The 22,736-nt window shown below is 41.2% G+C and overlaps 3 protein-coding genes and 7 non-coding genes across 10 annotated transcripts; 9 read left to right on the top strand and 1 right to left on the bottom strand.

Moving 5' to 3' along the window:
* Window positions 1-399: 399 nt before the first annotated feature.
* On the bottom strand, window positions 400-8,660 carry ovol1a (ovo-like zinc finger 1a). Its single transcript, XM_056368509.1, has 5 exons — window positions 8,078-8,660; window positions 3,286-3,515; window positions 2,742-2,969; window positions 2,031-2,175; window positions 400-1,940 (listed from the first exon to the last, which is right to left on the bottom strand). Exons 1-5 carry the CDS (start codon window positions 8,175-8,177, stop codon window positions 1,591-1,593), a joined length of 1,053 nt encoding a protein of 350 aa, XP_056224484.1. The 5' UTR covers window positions 8,178-8,660; the 3' UTR covers window positions 400-1,590.
* A 5,618-nt stretch (window positions 8,661-14,278) lies between these two features.
* trnan-guu (transfer RNA asparagine (anticodon GUU)) lies at window positions 14,279-14,352 on the top strand. Its single transcript has one exon. It is a non-coding gene; the product is annotated as a tRNA-Asn (tRNA).
* A 140-nt stretch (window positions 14,353-14,492) lies between these two features.
* On the top strand, window positions 14,493-14,566 carry trnan-guu (transfer RNA asparagine (anticodon GUU)). Its single transcript has one exon. It is a non-coding gene; the product is annotated as a tRNA-Asn (tRNA).
* Window positions 14,567-15,185: 619 nt separating this feature from the next.
* On the top strand, window positions 15,186-17,446 carry LOC130164635 (tripartite motif-containing protein 16-like). Its single transcript, XM_056369492.1, has one exon. The coding sequence runs from the start codon at window positions 15,381-15,383 to the stop codon at window positions 17,046-17,048; it is 1,668 nt and encodes a 555-aa protein (XP_056225467.1). The 5' UTR covers window positions 15,186-15,380; the 3' UTR covers window positions 17,049-17,446.
* Window positions 17,447-18,345: 899 nt separating this feature from the next.
* LOC130164652 (tripartite motif-containing protein 16-like) lies at window positions 18,346-20,763 on the top strand. The gene has a single exon (XM_056369528.1). It carries the CDS (start codon window positions 18,477-18,479, stop codon window positions 20,142-20,144), a length of 1,668 nt encoding a protein of 555 aa, XP_056225503.1. The 5' UTR covers window positions 18,346-18,476; the 3' UTR covers window positions 20,145-20,763.
* Window positions 20,764-21,228: 465 nt separating this feature from the next.
* On the top strand, window positions 21,229-21,302 carry trnak-uuu (transfer RNA lysine (anticodon UUU)). The gene has a single exon. It is a non-coding gene; the product is annotated as a tRNA-Lys (tRNA).
* Window positions 21,303-21,688: 386 nt separating this feature from the next.
* Window positions 21,689-21,762, top strand: trnan-guu (transfer RNA asparagine (anticodon GUU)). Its single transcript has one exon. It is a non-coding gene; the product is annotated as a tRNA-Asn (tRNA).
* Window positions 21,763-21,902: 140 nt separating this feature from the next.
* On the top strand, window positions 21,903-21,976 carry trnan-guu (transfer RNA asparagine (anticodon GUU)). Its single transcript has one exon. It is a non-coding gene; the product is annotated as a tRNA-Asn (tRNA).
* A 149-nt stretch (window positions 21,977-22,125) lies between these two features.
* trnan-guu (transfer RNA asparagine (anticodon GUU)) lies at window positions 22,126-22,199 on the top strand. Its single transcript has one exon. It is a non-coding gene; the product is annotated as a tRNA-Asn (tRNA).
* A 144-nt stretch (window positions 22,200-22,343) lies between these two features.
* Window positions 22,344-22,417, top strand: trnan-guu (transfer RNA asparagine (anticodon GUU)). The gene has a single exon. It is a non-coding gene; the product is annotated as a tRNA-Asn (tRNA).
* The last annotated feature ends 319 nt before the right edge of the window (window positions 22,418-22,736 follow it).

The raw sequence follows: 22,736 nt of genomic DNA on the forward strand, positions 1-22,736 counted from the left end.
TGTCGACCTTTATCACTGAAATAAAACAGGATTTTAATGACGGACAAGTTCCAGTTTGGTGATTTTAGAAATTCACCAACTGATTTGATCAATTTGGAATTTAACTGAACATAAAGTTTGTAAATCAAAGTCTCTTAATGCTTACTGAGACGCTGAGTTAGTTTGCATCTGTGCATTTTAACAAAACATAACAAGTAGAATTTTGGCAATCTGCATGACAGATTTACTGCTGCATGCACTTGTAAATGTAAGGATATACTGCACATGCAATTAGAGGGCAGGGCCTTTATGTTCTACAGCGGTACAGACTGCATTTTTTAAAAGTCAGACAAGTCTGACAAGTTTGTATGATTAAGTGAAATTTGAATGTTGGCCCATATGAGAATTGAACTTTAATATCTTTATTATTTTACCATCCAAAAACAAACATTGATATTTAGTTGCAGGGGTGTCCATTACAATGCATGAATGAAGGAATGTGTGTCTGTGTCTGTCTATATATATATATATATATATATATATATGTACAGTATATAATTAGCTGTAGTAAAGCATTTCACAACAGATTCATCCGTTATGAGGTTTTCACTATTTTAGCGTTTAAGTCGTCTTCTCATTGTCTGCCTGGTTGTGTATCTTGATGCATATTTAAATGCATTTAAATATACACTCTGATCACTGTTTATATAAACACACGTCTACTTGTTGGTACGAATACAAATCTGAATGCATTTAAAATCGCTAAAAATTTGTATTTCTGCTAATATTTCTTTTTTGTAAATTATTTTATTTTTCTCTTCTCATGATTTCAATGTGACTAGACAATAATATTATTATTTACCAATATAACTGGTTATAATTGTTTTAAAATTTTGGTTAATGTTGTATAAATTCAGCCAGATGATTTGTCGGTTTTTTTTGTTGTTTGGATTAGAAAAGACAAGACTTGAGGGTTTTTCAAATGCTGCCAGTTAATTATATTTTCTGGAAAATCAGAAGCTTGGGGAAATGAACCGCAGCAGGTTGTTGGTATATTTTCCATAAATAAAAATTCATTATATTTTCACTTTTTGTAGGCACCATTTCTAGAAGCTTTCCCAGCCCATGAAAGAGACTCTGTTAAAGGATGAAGAATAAACATAATTCATAACAAAAAAGAAAATTCATTTTTTCAGTAATATATTATTCCCTTTAATATAACAGTTTTACTTTTTTTAGTAGATACAAAAATTCATCTTTTTGCTGTACAGACACACCCATAGGAAACATTCACAATGTAAAGAAACATATGTTGGTATTGTTAAATATGTACATTTTCTTATTCATGTAAATATATAAAGTCAAAGTACGACACGGCCGTGTGGTGCGTTAATCCTTTCAACATTAGTCATATACAAATGCCCAAATCCAGACACACATACCTTCATAGATATTTACACATATACAGTACATGTATCGTATCCCTTTACCTACATGTCCATTATTTAATGCATCCATCCATCCATTCATCCATCCATCCATCCATCCTTCATCCATCCTTCATCCATCCCCCTAAGCTTATGTTGATGATCTTTCAGGCTCTCCTCCTCTCTACTGCCCTGCAGATCCGGTGGTGTCATCGCTATCAGCTCCTTGGGGAGAACCTGGCATGGATCCTCCGACTGACTGTCCCTCTTTGCCGCCTCCTCCTCCTCCTCCCGCTCTCCGCGCAGCCTTCCCCTTCAACAGGGCGCTGTCGGGGTGAAGCGAGTGGAGGTGGATCGCCAGCTCGTCCTGAGCTCCCGCCGTGTGGCCGCACTCCTCGCAGACGTACAGCTTGTTGCGCCGCTCCTTGTAGGCGTACTTCACGTTGACGCTGTGGATCTTCTTCATGTGGGACTCCAGGGAGCAGCGCTGGGTGAAGGCCTTCTCGCACAGGCTGCACTTGTACGGACGGACCCCTGCGTGCAAATAAAAAATAAAATGTCACATGCTTTCTTGCATTTGTTTAAATCTGACAAATTGTGTTTAACGTGGAGGTGTGTGGCTACCTGTATGTGTGCGCACGTGTCTCTTGAGGTCAAAGGTGTCGTTGAAGCCTTTGCCGCAGAAGGGGCACAGGTGTCTCTTGGTCTCGTTGTGACACTTGATGTGTCTGTTTAACATCCGCTGGTACTGGAATGTCTTCTGGCAAACCTACAGGCAGCATCAGTATGGTCAGGATGTTTCACTCTACCTTCACATTAGGAGCTTATTGCATAATTAAAACATTAAAAAGTTGCCATATTTGCAAAGACAATCTTTTTGACTATATGAAACACTGTTTTGTTTATATTCAGGTTTGTCCACTAGTGATCTTCTTCAATGTTGCTACATGTTTTTGCAAGTCACTGCCTCGCCTTTCCCCACGTGATCGAGCTTTTGCATAAAACAGACAAAAACATGGATCTACTCTTGAAGACAAAGCTCGACAGAATTGTCAAAAGCTCCACAGGGTACCTTTAAATTGTGTCAAGAAAGATCCTGGACTAGTCAGCAATTTTCTATTTCAAATATACGTAAATACAAATATGATATTTACACTCTTGGCAATGTTAACCAACATTTTGTTGAACATTCGACAGCAGACAATGGAGAGAGTTCACGGTAAATGTCCTGATACTCCACCACACTGATTTAATAACAAAAACTTCAAAATAAAACTTCCTGATTTTCAGTTTAAAGCTTCAACAAACACTTCTGTTCCAGTCTCTCCGTCGTACCTGACATATAAACGGCGCTGTAGCACCCGTCGACAAGCTTTGACCTTGACCTACTGATCTGGTCACCATGGGGACCGGCTCCAGGGGGGCAGGGGTTGTCGTCGTTGTCGTCAAGGCAATTGGCATCACGGCGGCGGGTGGGGTCAAGGATGGCAGGGCGGGAATGGGAGGAAGAGGTAGAGGGAGAGGGAGAGGAGAGGGACTGGGGGGTAACTCGCCTGTAGTCACCTGTGGTGGAGAGAGAGAATAAAAAACCTCAGTGATGTCATCTTCATTACGTTTTAATTGAGCTGTATTTGTTCATTTTCACACTGAGCTGCAGTTTGTAATTAAAGAACTTAAAAAATTATCTTTGTGAAATTTGAAAACATAAATGTGAAATTTGAAAACATAAGAAATCTGTTGCCTAATGATCGTTTCTAGAAGAAGTAACAAGCCAGATTTCTCTGTCTAGATATTCTATTTATTATCCACTAATACGAAAACGCTTTTTAAATGCTCGTCATCCAGACTTTACTCTGAGGGTCCCTGCTCGTTTCCTCACCTTGATTTTGGACCGGATGTACGTGGAGCCGCCCTGCGACCTCCTCCTGACCTCTGACTTCTCCTCCGGTGAAGCCGCGGGGCTCTGCGGTCGGCCCAGCACCGTGCTGGACGGCAGCTCGGCGTGGGTCCGCACGTCGGACACAGAGTGTTTGGTGAGGCAGAGCGGCGTGGACTCGGCGGGGCTGGCTTCAGCCTCCATCATCAGGACGGACGGAGGGAAGATGGACACTGGAGGGAAAGAGAGAGAGAGAGAAAGAGAAAGGAAGAGTCAGTGTCACATTTCAAATCTCTTCTTAAGAAACAACTTTATTGTGAAAAATAACATGATTTTCTTCTCATCACAAGGGGATATTACCATTAAAGGGGAGATGAATATTATACAACAGTTGATTAATCAATTAGTAATTTGATAGAAACTTAATTGGCAACTACTTTGATAATAAATTAAGTCATTTCCCAGTTTAAACACCAAACATTTTGGACAAAACAAGACGTCAACTTGTGGTTTAGGAAATCATAACAGACATTTTTGACTATTTTCTGACATTTTATAGACAAAACAATTAAACAATAAATCAAAAAATTAACCTGTAACTGATTGTTTAATCATTCTGAGCTCATATATACAACCTCACCGGTTCATTTAGATGTCCAGAACACCATTTTATTCACCTGATCCAAACAACATATGGTTTGTAAATATAACTACAGGCTGAGAAAGTCAATAAAGAGAGAGAGAGAGAGAGAGAGAGAGAGAGAGAGAGAGCTAGAGCGAGAGCTAGAGCGAGAGCGAGAGAGAGCTTGTGCCATAGAATTTCACAATGAGGCTGCGCAGCTTCATATTTGCACAATCCCTCAATTAGCAAACACAGAGTTAAACATGTGTGTGTGTGTGTATGTGTGTGTGTATGGGTGTGGGTGTACACATGTTTGGCCTATTGTTTTGAGTGACTTATTTTTTGCACGCACGCATACACACACACACACACACACACACACACACACACTACAGTTAGACTCGTCCAGCCAGACAGTCCTGCAGCACCAGCTCTGTACCTTCATCAAACAATCCACCTCCACAGTGGATACCTGTCTCTGTGTGTGTGTGTGTGTGTGTGTGTGTGTGTGTGTGTGTGTGTGTGTGTGTGTGTGTGTGTGTGTGTGTGTGTGCTTGTTGTGTTCATGAGCACACTATAACAAAACACTTTTGAAAGAGGCAGACAGACAGCAATATCAGTAATAGAAACCACTGAGCCTCCACCATACAGGTGTGTGTTTGTGTGTGTGTGTGTGTGTGTGTGTGTGTGTGCCTGTCTTTGTGCTCAGGTAAAACCCAGTAAAACCCAGAGGCAGGTGTGGTCCGGCTCAGAGAAGAAGACAACGAATCAGTTGACTCTGCAGGGCCTCAGTCAGATAAAATTCAAATGTGGATGCAAATGAAGCTCAGCATTGAGCTATAAAGATGAAACCGACACAACATCCGGTGTGTAAAGCAGCAGCGGAGGTAACGGTACGCTGTGACACAGTGACGCCTTTGTCTTTGTGCACAACAGCTGGTCCCTCATATGTGAATAAGAAACATCACTCATGGAGGCTTTGTTGGTCTCAGTCATGACCACACACTCACCTGGGCTCTATAGTGACCTTACAGCACTAAGACACACACAAGTCTCTCCAAATGCTTCCATTATAGATACTGTATAATAACAATAATATTAATAATAATAATAAAGTATGGGATGCTTAATTTCATTAACTGGGTTACTAGAGGTCAAGAAGAGAATCCCTCCCTTTACACACGGGTTTAAATCTTTCCTAATTGTTCCTGTGTGGTGATAGTTTCTGTGGCGACTGCTGCCGGCTGGACATTTAATCTCGTCTTGTATTGTTTGTTCACCTCTCCTTCCCCCCACACCAGGGAATGAGGTGTAGGTGTCTGTGTGTGTGTGTGTAGGTAGGGTAGGGTGGGGGGGTTCAAAATACCCCACCTTCAATAGAGAGAGAGAGATAGGGAGAGCAGGAGGGAGAGGGAGAGTTGTGTTGATCTAAACGCTTTTTAATATTTTCTCTCTGTCCATTTAACGTCGCTCAGCAGGTACAAAGAGTCAACAATCGGTAGATAAGTTTATCAAACACAGGGTGTGAGCCTGTTTGCGTGTTTTTTTTGCATGTGTGTGTGTGTGTGTGTGTGTTTGCTAAAGGCGGACTGCAGTGTGCAGCAGTAGGCTTGTCTCAGAGGTCCGTTACATTTCCTTCCATCCAATAAACATTAACCTCGCAGCAGCCTCAGAGCAGAGACCCTTAGTGCAAGATGATGAACCCGCAGCAGCTCTAAAGCAAAACTAATCAGGTGTCACTGGTTTAAGTGTAACTTCACAAGACTCCAGGAAGTCACCGTCGCTGTAAAACAACTTGTCGTTTTCACACTTCAGTCTTTGTCTGGATTAAACAAACACGATACAACATGTTAGTTTTGAGCTCTTGAGGTGCTGGAAGGTTGGTTTTGTTACTTTTGGACACAGCCATGCTAGCAGTTTCCCTTTGTTTCCAGTCTTTGTGCTAAGCTAAGTTACCCGGCCGCTTGCTCCAGCATGAAAGTGTCATCGAATTAATGAATAAATTAATAAACAAACATGTTTTCCCCAAATGTCAAACATTTCCTTTAATTACCAAATTTCGGGGATCCTCATTAAAATGTCTGTTTATGTTACACATGAATAAAAATTGTCTTAAAAATTGTTTTCACATGATGATAGATTTTATACTGGTGTGTAGAGGAGGGATAAACTGGATTATAAACTAAACAGAAGCTGATTCGGGACTGATGACCCATCAGAAACAGGTCCTGGCACATGTTTGTGAATTAGGAGATAAAAATAAACTCATACAACTACGAACACAAACCCACAGACAAAGAGGGAAAGAAAAAAACTGTCCAAAGTGATGGCATCTGGCGCCTCATAAAAGTATTCAACACGCCTGTTTCTGAGGATAATCATCATACCTCTCTCTCTCTCGGTGTGTGTGTGTGTGTGTGTGTGTTGTGTGTGTGTGTGTGTGTGTGTGTGTCCTCCTGTCTCAAGTCAGGCAGGTACATCAAGTAACGGCACATACCAGAAACTTTAGCGGAGACCGTTGCTGGGTTTGGTGAGGAGTGTCAGCTATGCGTAATTACGCACGATCGCTCTGGTGTTTATTTTGGAGATACTGTAAGGTCTTGCGGCAATTTGAACGTTTTGATGGAAAAAATATATAGTTTTTTGCAACTGATTCTCATTTTAGTTGCGTAAAGTCAATACTGACTGAGAGTCAGAGTTACAGAATCTCATTGTGTTGAATGTGTTGCAACAGTTGAATTTCGCTTCAGGAAATTAGTTAATTGATTGTTTTTTTTGTGTGCGTAAAAACAGCCTCAAAAAGCTTCACACGTGCTGTGGAACAAGCCTGAGACACTCGTGTGCCTCTGTTAAGATTACTAACTTTTATTTAACAAGAGCTTGAGTTTCTTCTTTGTTTTTTGTTTTTTCAGGCGTTTAAAAACCACCTGGAAATCCGTGGCGGTTCAGTTCATCCATACGTTCCGGTTTCAAACACCAAAGCACAGAGGATGTAAAAGTCAATGATTAAAAGTTAACGGTGATGAGATGAGGAGAGAAACAGACACTCAGGGAGAAAGAAGGGGGGAAGGGTGAGAGAGAGAAGGAGAGCGAGAGAGAGGTTTTAGGGTGTAGTCCGTTACTTGTTATCTGATACCGACGTGGTCTTACAATAAAAACTCCGCCGATGGCAACAATGGGGATTGTTCCCAAGGAGGGAGCGGGAGAAAGACAGAGGTGGGTTCCCTCAACCTGTCATTCAAATGCAAAGTCGGAGGCAAACAGCTCAGATGAAGTCAAAGCAACAAAAGCTCAAATGTGACAGTTAACACGTCAGCGCTTGCACTTCTTGAGTTAGAACACGTTAAACAGCGATGATTTCAATAATGTCATCAAATGAGGGATTATTTAACCCATTTAATGTTTTGATTCATTCTTTAACATGTGCTAATTTCATCCCAGAGGATGTGAGAACAGCGGTGGGGTTTTAAAAACATTTTAAAAGTCAATGAGCTTCTGTAAAAAATAAAATAAATAAATAAGTAGAAAGAAATCATCCAGAGCTGGATGACTCGTCAGTAGACTATATAATGGGCCAATATATGCACACAAGTCAAGGCAGTGCCTCGCTGTACAAGGAAGAAGGCAGGGGTTGAAGGTCGATATGAGAAAAGCAACGGGCCCTGACAGTTTATAGGCCGCAGCAAACACAGCAGTTCCCTGACAGATATGAAAACACAAGTGCAAATATACGGAAACGGTGTGTTTTACTGTGACATTTAAATGTTCTTTCATTGATATTTGTGATGAGAGAATTCTCCCGTTTGGATCAAGTCAGGGTGGCAGGGTTGTTCTTCTGATAAAATTAAACATAAAGATAAAAATACACCCCACCCCCAAGGCAGGAACGACACTCTCTCCTCGCGGCCCCCTCTGTGTTTCCCGTTATTCGGTGGCCCCGGACTGCAGCTGCCCCGTTACAATCACCACCCGACCCCCCTCCCCGCCCGCCACACTGACATTCCTGGTGGATCCAAACATTAAATCCACAAATAAATCCGTGCGTAAAAGCACCCAAACACGCGCCGGGACCCGCCACTGCTTTACGTTATGGTTTACTTTTTAGAAAGAAAAAAAAAAAAAAAAAAAAAACCAAAGCAACAAATATGGCTCATTACGACAGCGTGGACTCACCTGGGATGTAGACGTCTCCTCGTTCATGATCCGGGAGCTCGCTCCAGTTCCGCTTACCCGGCGAAACATTCGCCTTTTTCACCAAGAAGGCCCGCGGCATGTTCGGTTATTACCTAGATCTTTGGAGGGATTTGCGTGCAGGTAGTTTTTTTTTTTTTTTTCTTCCGCGACGCAGAGGCGACTGGGAGCTAGGAAAGCAGGAAACTCCAAAGTTGGTGGACAGAAATGGAAGGTGTCGGTCCCCTCTTCTCCTTCCTCCTTGCACCTTTCTTCTCGTTTCGCAAGCCGTGGACCGCTTTATCTCCTTTTCCCCTCGCGCTGATTGTCTCTAAGGCTCCGAATCTAAAAGGAAAGGAGAGTGTGTCTCGGCGTCGGGACAGGTGAGTCCGCTCAGGTGAGCAAGCCGGACAGGTAAAGACGAGTATCACCTACAGCGCTCTGAAATAACGGGAGTGTGTGTGAGTGGGTGAGAGAGCGGGCTAAGGAAAACAATATCCCTGATTACACACACACAGAGAGAGAGAGAGAGAGAGAGAGAGGGAGGGAGTCGACAGAGGTGGGTCAAAACGCAGCTCAGGTACTCATTTAAAAGCAGGAAACAGGCGCCAGCGCGCATGCGCGTCAGAAATAACGGTGACAACAAGCTGAAGGGAGCCTGGGTTAGGCCTCAGTAGGCTATACCTGCTGAACCGGTTTACCCCTCCTCTCTCTCTCTCTCTGTCTGCCTCAGTCTTTCCTTTCCTCTCTCTATCTGAACCTCCATTCAGCTTTAAGGTGTGGGGAACGGTGGAAGTGACAAGAAGAGGAAGAGAATATAGGGAATAGGCTAAAGAGAGAGAGAGAGAGAGAGAGAGAGAGAGAGAGAGAGAGTGTGTGTGTGTGTGTGTGTGTGTGAAGGGTAATTATACAATATAGACACAGAGGAACACACACGCAAACACACCTTCCCCCCGGAGATGCGTGAACACAGCAGGCAAAACCAAACACGCTCTTATCTAAGTGTTTGACCTGTGACATTTTAAGTTAGCCATCTTTGATTTTTCTTTCCGGCTGAACGTCTAGAGGAGTCTGAGGTGTGTTCATGGCCGAGGGGAATAATTTAGGATGAATCAAACTGACCTCTGTCATTTGCAGACAAGGTTCCGGGAGGAAGCTGCATCATATCACCATATCTGATGTAGGCCCACACGTTAAAGGCTGATTTGAGTGCTGACGTGATTTTCTCCCTTTATGCCAGTTTATTAGACACATCGAGCTAAAACCAGGGAGGTCTAATACACCGGATCAGTTATTATCTCCACCAAGGAGGTCATGTTTTCAGCTGTAGCCATTTATCTGTTTGATTATCAACAGGATCAAACAAACAGTATTGAACTGATTTGCATCAAGCGTGGTGAAGGGACGGGGCGTGGGCCGAGGGCCGAGGGCCGAGGGCCAACCCATTAAATTCTGTTGTGGATCCAGTTAACGTTGGATTGCAAGATAGGAAGTTCTCAGGAATTAACATTTGGATCTTGAAGTAAACAATCAGACACATTTAAGGTGTTGAGATCTATGAGTTTCTGACAGAGCAGGTGTGAGATTGTTTGGCCTTGGCGGAGTCTAGGTGCTTTACTGAGTACCAGTGTTACCGCAGGTTGTGCTGCTGTTGACAGTGACAGGTGTTTCCACCCCATTTATATCAACAAGTAAATGAAACACCTCTTTTTGTAATGCAACGTAATTCAACGGCACCTGAAGGAAAGATCCAGATATAGATTCACTGTTAGCTTTAGCTATAGGTGTAAATATAGGTGTTTATTATCAGGGAGGTTTGAGTCTGTCTTCACTGTTTGTTGTTTTCTTCAGCTTCTGCAGTGAAGTTCTATTGATTGTTGCATTATTAAAGGGGTTTTCTGTGCAGGACATTCACATGATGTTGTATTTGCATAACACTCCTGGTCGTGAGACACTAACTTGAAATCATGACGAGGGTTTGAAATCTCATTGGGTAAGGGAAAGAATAAAAGCAGAAGTTCTGATAAAGGTTTAGCAGTCTTCTGTGTTTCTGTAGTGTGTAGTGATACATGTTTCATTACTGTGACCACACTGCTTTTGCAAAGTCATGGTGTAAAATCAGGCTTGTGTTGAAGAGATATCTTGTTCTTCGGGTTTGATTAAAAAAAAAAACCTCAATGGTGCATTTAGATCCTGCGGGAAACGTGAAACACGCTTCAAATTCAACAGATGATTCCACAGAAAAGTATCACAATCACTTCAGGGTGAAACACTGAACTTTTATATTAAATAGTGGAACTACTTTCTGAACTCTTTACTTTTCCACAGGAGGAAGAAAGTCATATTTTTTCCAGCAGTAACCCTGATTATTCAACACAGACGCAGAGGAACATGAAATCCAGAATATAGATTAAAGCTGAAACAACTTGTCATTTGAATAATTAGTCGATGGATAGAACAAAAATCTTAATATACCATAAATTCACAAGTTCCAGACTTGCTGCGTTTCTCTGTGGTTTAACATGAAATTTAATGTTGAAGTGAATTTTTAATTTTGGACCAAATGTAATTTTGTAGACAGAACTTGATTAATTGAAGAATATCTACCCACTTCCTTATGAAGTACAGCTGATATTAGCTTTAGTTTACCTGCTGATAACATATTTGATATTAGTCTCATAGCATGTCCCAGTGATGCTTAGTTAATTAGTTTAATATCACAGCTAAATATACCAATACAGGCCTGTAGGTATGTAAATGAGTCATTCAGCCCCACCTGTCCCTCCCTGCTGTGTGTTTACGGCCCCCTCCAGCTTCTGCACTGTTCTCTCTGCCTTTGTAATTAAACCAACTCCCACAAACATACACACACACACACACACACACCCTAAATGGCCTCTTGAAACACCTGAAACCTATACGTAACAACCCACCCACTGCATCCAAGTTCTTTCCCTACATGCATCTTGATGCCACCCACTTCTGTTTCTCCACTTCTTGTCCATCCCACATTTGATCGTTGTCTCTAGTTTCAGTTTTGCAGCTGTGATTTTGTGTCGCCCGAGTCCGGTCCCTCCTCGCTGGGTTGTGCAGTATGAAGTCTACGATGATGCACAGCCTGTGATGGAGCTGCTCTCATCGGCTGGGATGTGGAAAAGTGTGTAACTATACAGGTGGAGGTTTGTTTTTTCTTTTAAATGAATCAGTTTTCTTTCTCTGCTTCATCAGTAAAGTGAAAACAATAATCAATAAGCCTCATTATACCTTACTTCCTTATAATAATGAAGCCAGTCGCCTCTAGACTTGCTCTTAAATAGTTTGACATTTAGAAAAATTAAGCGTATTAGATTTAATGGAAAGAGTTAGAAAATACAATTGACATCATTGTTATATTTGTGAGTCAAATATGAAGCTACAGCAGGAGACTGTTAGTTTAGCTTAGCATAAAGACTGGAGACAAGGGGGAGGAGCTAGCCTGGCTCAGTCCAAATGTAAACAAATCACCCACCAACACCTCTGAAGTTCACTGATTAACATGGCTAGCTGCTTCCCCATGCTAAGCTAAGCTAATCGTTTTCTGGCTCCAGCTTCTTATTCAATAAACAGTCACCAGTTTAATTTAGCAAGGTAGCCGGGATTTCATACATAGTGTCTCTCAACTTATGTTTGTGCCATTCTGTGAAAGAATAATAAAAGATTTAAAGATGGCCTCAATCAAACCCTGATTTCATTTAGTCTGGACCAGGTTCCACAATGCACCGATGATAACTGTGATAACACCATTATCGTGTGGATCAGGAATATGTTAGCATTTTGTTTCGCTTTACTCGTTGCATACGCCAATGCCATTATTTTATTCCAAGGGCCTTAAACCAGGTTCCAAGAACGAACCTCTAACCCCGGCAAACACTCCCGTTACACTGTTAGATTCTCCTCTTTGTTTCAGTCCCTGCGTGTCGCCACTTGAGAGGTTTTTTTCCATTTGCATGTGCAGATATACCAGATAGACACACTTAAGAATACAAAATGTACGCAGCCTTTTTTCCGCCTGTTACTTCCTGCGGCTGTGCAGAGGACGAGGAGTCAGTTATGAAAGAGAGGAGTGGTGAGGACTGAACGGGCTGCTGGAGTAGTTTGGGCAAGTTAGCTGAACCTACTCCGTCGTCTCTGTCATCGGTACTACTCTCCTTTTTGTCACATCGCCTTCAAACCTCTTTCTTGTGTCTACAGGCGGTTTCTGGACGTGTTTTGCTAAGAGAGACAGATTTAAGTCGGTTAAGAGAGAGATAAAGATGCAGAGAGAGAGAGAGAAGAGAAACGAGAGAAGAGAGCAGCACACTTTAGACCAGTTCAACCTGATCAACAAGCATCTCTTCTCCCGTCTCCTCCACACGACTGTTACTTGTTTGTCTTTCCTCTCTCTGTTTTTGTTTTTACATTAAAGGAACACACTGATTTTTTTTTTTTTGGAGCCTACACTGTCGGCCATCTTCTTTTTTTTTTTTAAGTTAAGTTTGGTCGTTGTCAGTTTAACTCATGGTTATTTTAGTGTCACCAGTGAGAGATAACTGATAATCTCTCCATATTAATGGTAGTATAACAAAAACTCAATAAAAGTAACAAATGCAATGTGCATTACTTTTGCTCTAATCTTACTTAAAAACACATTTAGTGTCAGACACCTGCTAAATAATGTATCTTTAATTATGCTCAAAATGTTTTGTTTTTTTTGCTAATGTTTGAGATTTTTAAATCTATTCTCTTTTATCTCATTGTCACTTTAATTGATTTGTCCTTTTCTTTTTAGCTCATCAGTCATCTGTGAAGCATTTTGAACTGCACTAACCTGTATGAAAAGTGCTGTGCAGATAAAGTTTGATTGATTGATTTAAGGGCACACGCTCCTGTATTGCCTTATCTATAATTGATATCCACTTCCAGCACATTATTTTAAGAGAATAATAACACATTTTATCTGAAAACATGCAGCAGATGTGAAAGTACTTATGCACCTCGTATGTTGCCTGAGAAGCAAAAACCCAGTGGGAAAAGATCTGCAATTGACCCACTGCAGCTCTTAAGCTTATTGCTGTGAATGCACTGCACCAACTGGTGGTGACTCAGATCATTTTGACACTTCCTGTCTTGATGTTGGTGTCTGGACAGTCAGTCAGAAGATGCTGATTTTAGTGGAAATTCTCATCTTATGTTCAAAGGCCCATGTGTGAAATTTGAGAATTTCACAGATGGGACTTTGGTGACCACCAGTGGCGGCATCAAAAATTACACCATGACAGATAGCAATGCATGCTGTTGCCTTCCCAAAACAACAACTTCCTGTACATTTTAGAATGGATTTAAAGATGCTATAATAAAAAAAAGTTGTGACATGTTACCAGACACCAGCCAGCCAATTAGAAACAAGTTTCCCTGGACACGGTATAAGTCATCAGGACATAAGGTAATTCAAAGTGTCTGTTGTTTGTTGACCCATTGGACCTATTTTTAGATCTAAGCATTTACCATGGTGAATACAGTGTAATCATAATGGTTTGGAGCCATGAAAATAAATTTGTTTTGCACCACTGTATCCCACATAATTCATTGTTGATACTTTGACTGTAAAATGTCATCATAGAGCTTTAAAAGTAAGAGAGGACAAAAGAATGTTTGGCACTTGGAACATATCAGCCACTCCCTTAAGCTTTTTAAGTTTCATTTGGTTAGAAAAGGAGTGGACATATTTTTTACTGACCTACTATTCCTGTATTTTGACTTTACATTCTCCTCAATTGTTTTTCTCTCTCGCCTCCCTCCCTCTCGCAGCGTCATGTCATAATTGGTGGCTAGTTTGCATACTTTATAGGCTTTTATTTTTATGCGGGAGCACTGGTCAGGTGGCATACCTGTGTGTGTGTGTGTGTGTGTGTGTGTGTGTGTGTGTGTGTGTGTGTGTGTGCGCGCGCGCGCGTTAGACATGAGCTGTGAGCTGACGTGTGTGTTGTAAAGAAATGAAAGCAATAAAAAAGTTAAATGACACAGAGCTGCATGAGAAAGGAAACAGAACGAAAAGATTGTGTGATTAAAGACCGTCTGAAGGAGATTGATCAGCCTCAGATCTAGAAGGAAGAAAAACTACTACAAATAACAAATTCAGGTGGGTGGGGATTGGACATCAAGGCCACACCCCATCGGTACTGACGTGTCTCTGTGGCGCAATCGGTTAGCGCGTTCGGCTGTTAACCGAAAGGTTGGTGGTTCAAGCCCACCCAGGGACGTTTTACACTTATATCAGTGGACATATAGAAACAATATTATTGATCAGCCTGACGTGTAAAAGGAATAAGTCATACTAAATTTAACAAATTCAGGTGGGTGGAGATTGAAGCACAAGGCCAAATCCACTCAGGCCAGACCTGTCTCTGTGGCGCAATCGGTTAGCGCGTTCGGCTGTTAACCGAAAGGTTGGTGGTTCGAGCCCACCCAGGGACGTTTTACATTTACATTAACAAAGATACATCACCTATGGGAAAAATTCCCTTTCTGTGGTGAGAGGCAAGAAACTAAAAGCAAAGATGTGAAAGAAAGAATAGTAAATATAAACAGTTATTACCCAGCAAAGCTATGAATGTGAAAGAAGAAATATGACATACTCAACTTTACACCCCAGGTCAAGGTCACTGTGACCTCACAAAACACATTTTTGACTATAACTCAAAAATTCGTTTACCAATTATGACAAGATACAGTCTGGACAGACATCGATGTAAACTGCAACTTGACAAGGCAGTAATTCCAGTTTTCTAACAGTTACGTCATGTGACACAGCTGTTCCCAAGTCAGTACAGTATAATGGCAATGTGTTAATTTTTACTATGTTTTCTGATGAAAGTGTGTTTTAGGTTGAACTCATTCACTGATTGCTGTAAACAGGTGCTGTAAACACATACAGCCTCGCTGAAATCCCTTCTCTCCCTGGAATGACAAAAAGAGGCTGCTCCGTTCAATGCAGATCACCAAGTACACATAAAGGAAGTGAACTACATTTTGATTTGCATCAGAAAGCAGCGTTTATCTGATAATGACTTCATTCTCTCTGAGACGTTGCACAGCAAAGGTATAAGCTCGACCGGGAAATTTTATTATTATCACTCAAAAAATTACTGAACTAGTCAGTTCTGCCTGATCAACTGCTTTTGGGATCATTGCCTACAAGAAGAAGGAAAACTCTGTTTTGGTTTGGATCAAGGGGCAGCAATGATCTGGAAGTCAAGCTGTTTGACTTTGACATTTTCTAGGAGGTAAAATGGCGCAACAAGGAAATAGGAGCGACCGGGAAACATGTTGCTGTTCAATCTGTCTGGATCTACTAAAGGATCCAGTGACTATTCCCTGTGGGCACAACTACTGCATGAGCTGTATTAAAAGCCACTTCAATGAGGAACATCAGAAGAAAATCTACAGCTGCCCTCAGTGCAGAGAGACCTTCGTACCAAGACCTGGTCTGGTGAAAAACACCATGTTAGCAGATTTAGTGGAGGAACTGAAGAAAGCTGGACTCCAAGGGGCTCCAGCCGATCACTATGCTGGACCTGAAGATGTGGCCTGTGATTTCTGCACTGGGAGAAAACTGAAAGCTGTCAAGTCCTGTCTGCAGTGTCTGGTCTCTTACTGTGAACAACACCTCCAGCCTCACTACAAATCCCCTGCCTTTGAAAATCACAAGCTGGTCGACCCTTCCAAGAAACTGAAACAGAAGATCTGTCCTGATCACAAGGAGGTAATGAAGATTTTCTGCTGCACTGATCAGAAGTGTATCTGTTATCTCTGCTCCATGAATAAACACAAAGGCCATGAAACAGTTTCAGCTGAAGCAGAAAGGACAGCGAGGCAGGAAGAGCTTGGGGCAAGTCTTCAAAACACCCAGCAGAGAATCCAGACCAGGGAGGAAGAAGTAAAGGTGCTTCAGCAGGAGGTGGAGGTGATCAACCAGTCTGCTAACAAAGCAGTTGAGGACAGTGAGAAGATCTTCACTGAGCTGATCTGTCTCATCAAGGAAAAAAGCTCTGAACTGAAGCAGCAGATCAGATCCCAGCAGATGTCTGAAGTGATTCGAGTCAAACAGCTGATGAAGAAGCTGGAGCAGGAGCTCGCTGAGCTGAAGAAGAAAGACGCTGAGCTGAAGCAGCTCTCACGCACAGAGGACCACACAGAATTTCTACTCAGTTACCCATTGCAGTCAAAAGTCAGTGACTATACAGACACATCCAACATCAAAATCCGTTCTCTGAGGTACTTTGAGGATGTGAAAGCAGCTGTGTCAAAGGTCAGAGATAAACTCCAGGACATCATTGGTGAGGAATGGTGCAAATTCTCACTGACAGTGAGATCAGTGGATGTTTTGCTGCCTAAAGCAGAACCCAAGACCAGAGATGAGTTTTTAAAATATTCATATCAAATGACACTGGATCCAGCCACAGTCCACAATCAGCTGATTCTAACTGATAGGGACAGAAATGTAGAAGACAGATATTCATTGACATTTAATTCTCATCCAAACAGATTCACTGAGAGGCAGCAGGTCCTGAGTAGAGACAGTCTGACTGGACGTTGTTATTGGGAGGTGGAGTGGAGCGGGAAAGAAGTTTCAGTAGCCGTGGCATACAAGAATATTTCCAAAATGGATGAAAGTGGATTTGGAAACAATAGCGAGTCTTGGGCATTAGATTGTTTCAGAAAGGGTTACAAATTCAAACATAACAATGTTACAACTCTTATCTCAGGTCCTCAGTCCTCCAGAGTAGGAGTGTATCTTGATGCCAGTGCAGGTATTCTGTCATTCTACAGCGTTTCTGACACCATGACTCTCCTCCACAGAGTCCAGACCACATTCACTCAGCCGCTCTATGCTGGAATTTGGCTTTCGACAACTTTTTGGAAAGATGCCACTGCTAGGTTTATTCAGCTAGAATAGACAAGAGATATTAAAACGTCAATGGGGACTCTATTCTTAGTTTGTAAATGGATTTCTCTCTTTCTTTGTCATCCATTTCTCTGTGATGTGGTATTTTGACATGTACTTCTCAGAGATGAAATGTCAATCAATCAGTGTGGGCAGGACTGTGATGTACTTGTGTGATTTCCTGCTGAGTAGTTTATCAGATTTAACTTTTACTGTTATTTTGTAAATGTGTTGCAAAGATGTAATCAGTACTCTGATCAACACAAAATTATTTGTCATTTTACTGACATACTGTACTTGTTTAACAGTGTTTATTGTATATGATGAATTGAATACAGATATTATATATTATATATGGGTTTTATGATGCGAACACAGTCAATTAATAAAGTTGATTAATTATTAAGAATGAATGAGGTATTTCTTGTGTGTTCATTGCAGCTGCTGGAGGACAATTGGTGTTATAATAAAGCTCAGCCTTAAACTTTTAGAAGAGAAACCAAAAGTAATCAGCAGTGTTAGCAAAGAGGGAGGGACAATCCTTTTGTTAAAGGAACTATTACATTAACTAGGATACATCGTCTATATGAAAAACCTAGTTTCTGTGGTGAGAGGGAAGGGTTAAAGAAACTAACAACAAAGCTATGGATGAGAAAGAATTAATAGGAAACATTATCATAGGTGACATACCCAATAGTACACTGCCATACCCTCAACAAGTCTAAATGAGACAATATCCAAAATACAGTCATAAATAAATTCATGCAGCGGCTTTCGAATAGTTTAACAATTGTTTTCAATATTAAGTTAGAGGACCGGCAGAAACATTATTCCTGATCAGCCTGAAGTCCAGGAGCAACAAATGATACTATAACAAAAATACACTTAATACCTTTTATTAGATTCCTCTAAAGTTTTCATTACATATATTGTATGAGTCTGTACAGACATGGATGTAAAATGCAACTTGACTCATTGGTGGAAACATACAATCGTATGGGTGTTATTTCTAGTTTTCTAACTGCAGTGAGGAAGTGAACTTAAAAACCTTGAACCATAAGTCATGTGACACAAATCTACTCCCAACAGTAGCACATGTTGAGAGGACTGAGTCAGCACAGTAAACTATATTAAAGAAGTGAACTGCGTTTTGACTTGCATCAGAAAGCAGCATTTATCTGATCATGAAACTGTTTGACCTCACTGATCAAATGATACATAGCAGCAAAGGTATCAGCCTGAACTGGAAAGATACTTGTAGGTTTTTGTATCAGTATCGTTAAAAATGACTGAACTAGTCCCGTCTGCCTGATCAGCTGCTTTTGGATTCTGTTGCTTGTTTCCGACAAGAAAAAGAGGAACTCGGTTTTGGTTTGGATCACAGGGCAGTATTTACCTAGAAGTGAAGCTGTTTGACTTTCATTGTTTCTGAGAGATGAAATGGCGCAACAAAGGAATCAGCTCGCTTGGGAAACATGTTGCTGTTCAATCTGTCTGGATCTACTAAAGGATCCAGTGACTATTCCCTGTGGGCACAACTACTGCATGAGCTGTATTAAAAGCCACTTCAACGAGGAAGATCAGAAGAAAATCTACAGCTGCCCTCAGTGCAGAGAGACCTTCGTACCAAGACCTGGTCTGGTGAAAAACACCATGTTAGCAGATTTAGTGGAGGAACTGAATAAGGCTGGATTCCAAGGGGCTCCAGCCGATCACTATGCTGGACCTGAAGATGTGGCCTGTGATTTCTGCACTGGGAGAAAACTGAAAGCTGTCAAGTCCTGTCTGCAGTGTCTGGTCTCTTACTGTGAACAACACCTCCAGCCTCACTACAAATCCCCTGCCTTTGAAAATCACAAGCTGGTCGACCCTTCCAAGAAACTGAAACAGAAGATCTGTCCTGATCACAAGGAGGTAATGAAGATTTTCTGCTGCACTGATGAGAAGTGTATCTGTTATCTCTGCTCCATGAATAAACACAAAGGCCATGAAACAGTTTCAGCTGAAGCAGAAAGGACAGCGAGGCAGGAAGAGCTTGGGGCAAGTCTTCAAAACACCCAGCAGAGAATCCAGACCAGGGAGGAAGAAGTAAAGGTGCTTCAGCAGGAGGTGGAGGTGATCAACCAGTCTGCTAACAAAGCAGTTGAGGACAGTGAGAAGATCTTCACTGAGCTGATCTGTCTCATCAAGGAAAAAAGCTCTGAACTGAAGCAGCAGATCAGATCCCAGCAGATGTCTGAAGTGATTCGAGTCAAACAGCTGATGAAGAAGCTGGAGCAGGAGCTCGCTGAGCTGAAGAAGAAAGACGCTGAGCTGAAGCAGCTCTCACGCACAGAGGACCACACAGAATTTCTACTCAGTTACCCATTGCAGTCAAACGCCAGTGACTCTACAGACACATCCAACATCAAAATCCGTCCTCTGAGGTACTTTGAGGATGTGAAAGCAGCTGTGTCAAAGGTCAGAGATAAACTCCAGGACATCATTGGTGAGGAATGGTGCAAATTCTCACTGACAGTGAGATCAGTGGATGTTTTGCTGCCTAAAGCAGAACCCAAGACCAGAGATGAGTTTTTAAAATATTCATATCAAATGACACTGGATCCAGCCACAGTCCACGATAATCTGATTCTAGACGATAGGGACAGAAATGTAGAAGACAGATATTCATTTACATATAATTCTCATCCAAACAGATTCACTGAGAAGCAGCAGGTCCTGAGTAGAGACAGTCTGACTGGACGTTGTTATTGGGAGGTGGAGTGGAGCGGGAAAGAAGTTTCAGTAGCCGTGGCATACAAGAATATTTCCAAAATGGATGAAAGTGGATTTGGAAACAATAGCGAGTCTTGGGCATTAGATTGTTTCAGAAAGGGTTACAAATTCAAACATAACAATGTTACAACTCTTATCTCAGGTCCTCAGTCCTCCAGAGTAGGAGTGTATCTTGATGCCAGTGCAGGTATTCTGTCACTCTACAGTGTTTCTGACACCATGACTCTCCTCCACAGAGTCCAGACCACATTCACTCAGCCGCTCTTTGCTGGAATTTGGCTTTCGACGACTTTTTGGAAAGATGCCAGTGCTAGGTTTATTCAGCTAGAATAGACAGGAGATATTAAAACGTCAATGGGGACTCTATTCTTAGTTTGTAAATGGATGTTCTCTCTTTCTTTGTCATCCATTTCTCTGTGACGTGGTATTTTGACATGTACTTCTCAGAGATGAAATGTCAATCAGTGTGGGCAGGACTGTGATGTACTTGTGTGATTTCCTGCTGATGTAGTTTTAGATTGTAGGTTGGTGGCCTGATTATTCTTGTGTGTATTTATATCATTTCACATTGCAAATGAACATTTATCCACATCGAAATTTAACCTGCTGTGTAGTTTATAAGGTATTTCGTTATATTGTTGCTGTAATCTTTTATTTTTTATTTTTCCTTTTTCTTTCCCTCTGTATGAAGCACTAATGGAGCCACAACTCTTTATCACAGCTGAGCAGTTTATCAGATTTAACTTTTACTGTCATTTTGTAAATGTGTTGCAAAGATGTAATCAATACTCTGATCAACACAAAATTATTTCTTATGTTACTGACATACTGTATTTGTTTAACAGTGATTATTGTATATGATGAATTGAATACAGATATTGAAAAGCTGAACTGTCAAAATATTTTAATGTGTTTTATGATGTGAACACAGTCAATTAATAAAGTTGATTAATTATTAAGAATGAATGAGGTATTTCTTGTGTGTTCACTGCAGCTGCTGGAGGACAAATGGTATTGCAATAAAGATCAGCCCTAAACTTTTAGAAGAGAAACCAAAAGTAATCAGCAGTGTTAGCAAAGAGGGAGGGACAATCCTTTTGTTAAAGGAACTATTACATTAACTAGGATACATCGTCTATATGAAAAACCTAGTTTCTGTGGTGAGAGGGAAAGGTTAAAGAAACTAACAACAAAGCTATGGATGAGAAAGAATTAATAGGAAACATTACCAATGATGTACTAAGTACATCTTTGTACCTCTGATTAAATGTGACAATTTTCATAATTTTCAAAATAAATGAATGAATAAATTAAGGAGCAGTGTTCTAATACTCTAACAGAAGGGAAAAATGATATTAATGATTTAATAAATTCAGCTGGGTGGAGATTTAGCCTACAGGCCACACCCCCTAGACATGTCTCTGTGGCGCAATCGGTTAGCGCGTTCGGCTTTTAACCGAAAGGTTGGTGGTTCAAGCCCACCCAGGGACGTTTTACACTTACGTTAACTATGATACATAATCCATATGAAAAGGCTACTTTCTGTGGTGAGAGGGAAGGGTTAAAGAAACAAAATGAAGATTTAAAATCAAAAATAGGAAACATAATCAGTTGTTACCCAACAGTAAATTCCTATACCATAGACAAGTCAAAATGAGACACTTTCCATATTTTACAAAATAGATAGGCCTAGATGAAATAATACATTTTGAAGCATTGTTATATTACTCTAACAATGACCAATTTTGGTTTAAATATTAAGTTGGAGGTCAGGTAGAAACATTACTAATCAGCCTTCTACAAGGAATAAATGATAATATGACACGTTCAGGTGGGCGGGGATTGAAGATTCAGGCCACACCCCCAGGGACAGGCATGTCTCTGTGGCGCAATCGGTTAGCGCGTTCGGCTGTTAACCGAAAGGTTGGTGGTTCAAGCCCACCCAGGGACGTTTTACACTTAAATTAGTGGACATATAGAAACATTATTATTGATCAGCCTGACGTCTAAAAGGAATAAGTCATACTACATTTAACAAATTCAGGTGGGTGGGGATTGGACATCAAGGCCACACCCCATCGGTACTGACGTGTCTCTGTGGCGCAATCGGTTAGCGCGTTCGGCTGTTAACCGAAAGGTTGGTGGTTCAAGCCCACCCAGGGACGCTGTACACTTAATTTGGGTTACATTAAATTAGAGGACACGTAGAAACATCATTATTGATCAGCCTGAGCTGTAGAAGGAATAAATCATACTATATTTAACAAATTCAGGTGCTTGGAGAGTGAATGCCACAGCCACTGAGCCCAGACCTGTCTCTGTGGCGCAATCGGTTAGCGCGTTCGGCTGTTAACCGAAAGGTTGGTGGTTCAAGCCCACCCAGGGACGCATTACACTTAAATTGGATGAAATTAGCGGACCTATAGAAACATTATTATTGATCAGCCTGAGGTGTAGAAGGAATAAATCATACTAGATTTAACAAATTCAGGTGGTTGGAGACTGAAGGCCACATCCACTAAGACTAGACCTGTCTCTGTGGCGCAATCGGTTAGCGCGTTCGGCTGTTAACCGAAAGGTTGGTGGTTCAAGCCCACCCAGGGACGTTTTACACTTACATTAACAAAGACACATCATCTGAAGATGAAAAAGCTACTTTGAATGTTGAAAAACAAAATTTCGATGAAGTACAAATTTGAAATTACTAAACAAAACTTGTCACAAAATTATTAAATGTTCCTGTGGTTAACTGTCACATTGACTTCAAATATATATTGTCATCTGTATCTGTTTTGTTTTTTCCCAAAATTGTCAAAAGGGTTTGGATATCTTGTCAATGGACACAGTTTGCTTGAAATATGTGACTGGTAAGACTATCCAAACAACTGCAAAGACACAACATGATCCCGTGTTATTTGAGTGTGC

This window comes from Seriola aureovittata, chromosome 23, assembly GCF_021018895.1.
Source record: "Seriola aureovittata isolate HTS-2021-v1 ecotype China chromosome 23, ASM2101889v1, whole genome shotgun sequence".
NCBI classification, from domain to species: domain Eukaryota; kingdom Metazoa; phylum Chordata; class Actinopteri; order Carangiformes; family Carangidae; genus Seriola; species Seriola aureovittata.

What these genes read in the sequence shown, in the direction of transcription:
- ovol1a (XM_056368509.1), bottom strand. Translation starts at nt 8,177, where the DNA reads ATGCCGCGGGCCTTCTTGGTGAAAAAGGCGAATGTTTCGCCGGGTAAG. An exon ending in AGGAGACGTCTACATCCCAG is followed by an intron (nt 3,516 to 8,077) that starts GTGAGTCCACGC and finishes CTTTCCCTCCAG; the next exon opens with TGTCCATCTTCCCTCCGTCC. An exon ending in ACATCCGGTCCAAAATCAAG is followed by an intron (nt 2,970 to 3,285) that starts GTGAGGAAACGA and finishes TCTCCACCACAG; the next exon opens with GTGACTACAGGCGAGTTACC.
- LOC130164635 (XM_056369492.1), top strand. Translation starts at nt 15,381, where the DNA reads ATGGCGCAACAAGGAAATAGGAGCGACCGGGAAACATGTTGCTGTTCA.
- LOC130164652 (XM_056369528.1), top strand. Translation starts at nt 18,477, where the DNA reads ATGGCGCAACAAAGGAATCAGCTCGCTTGGGAAACATGTTGCTGTTCA.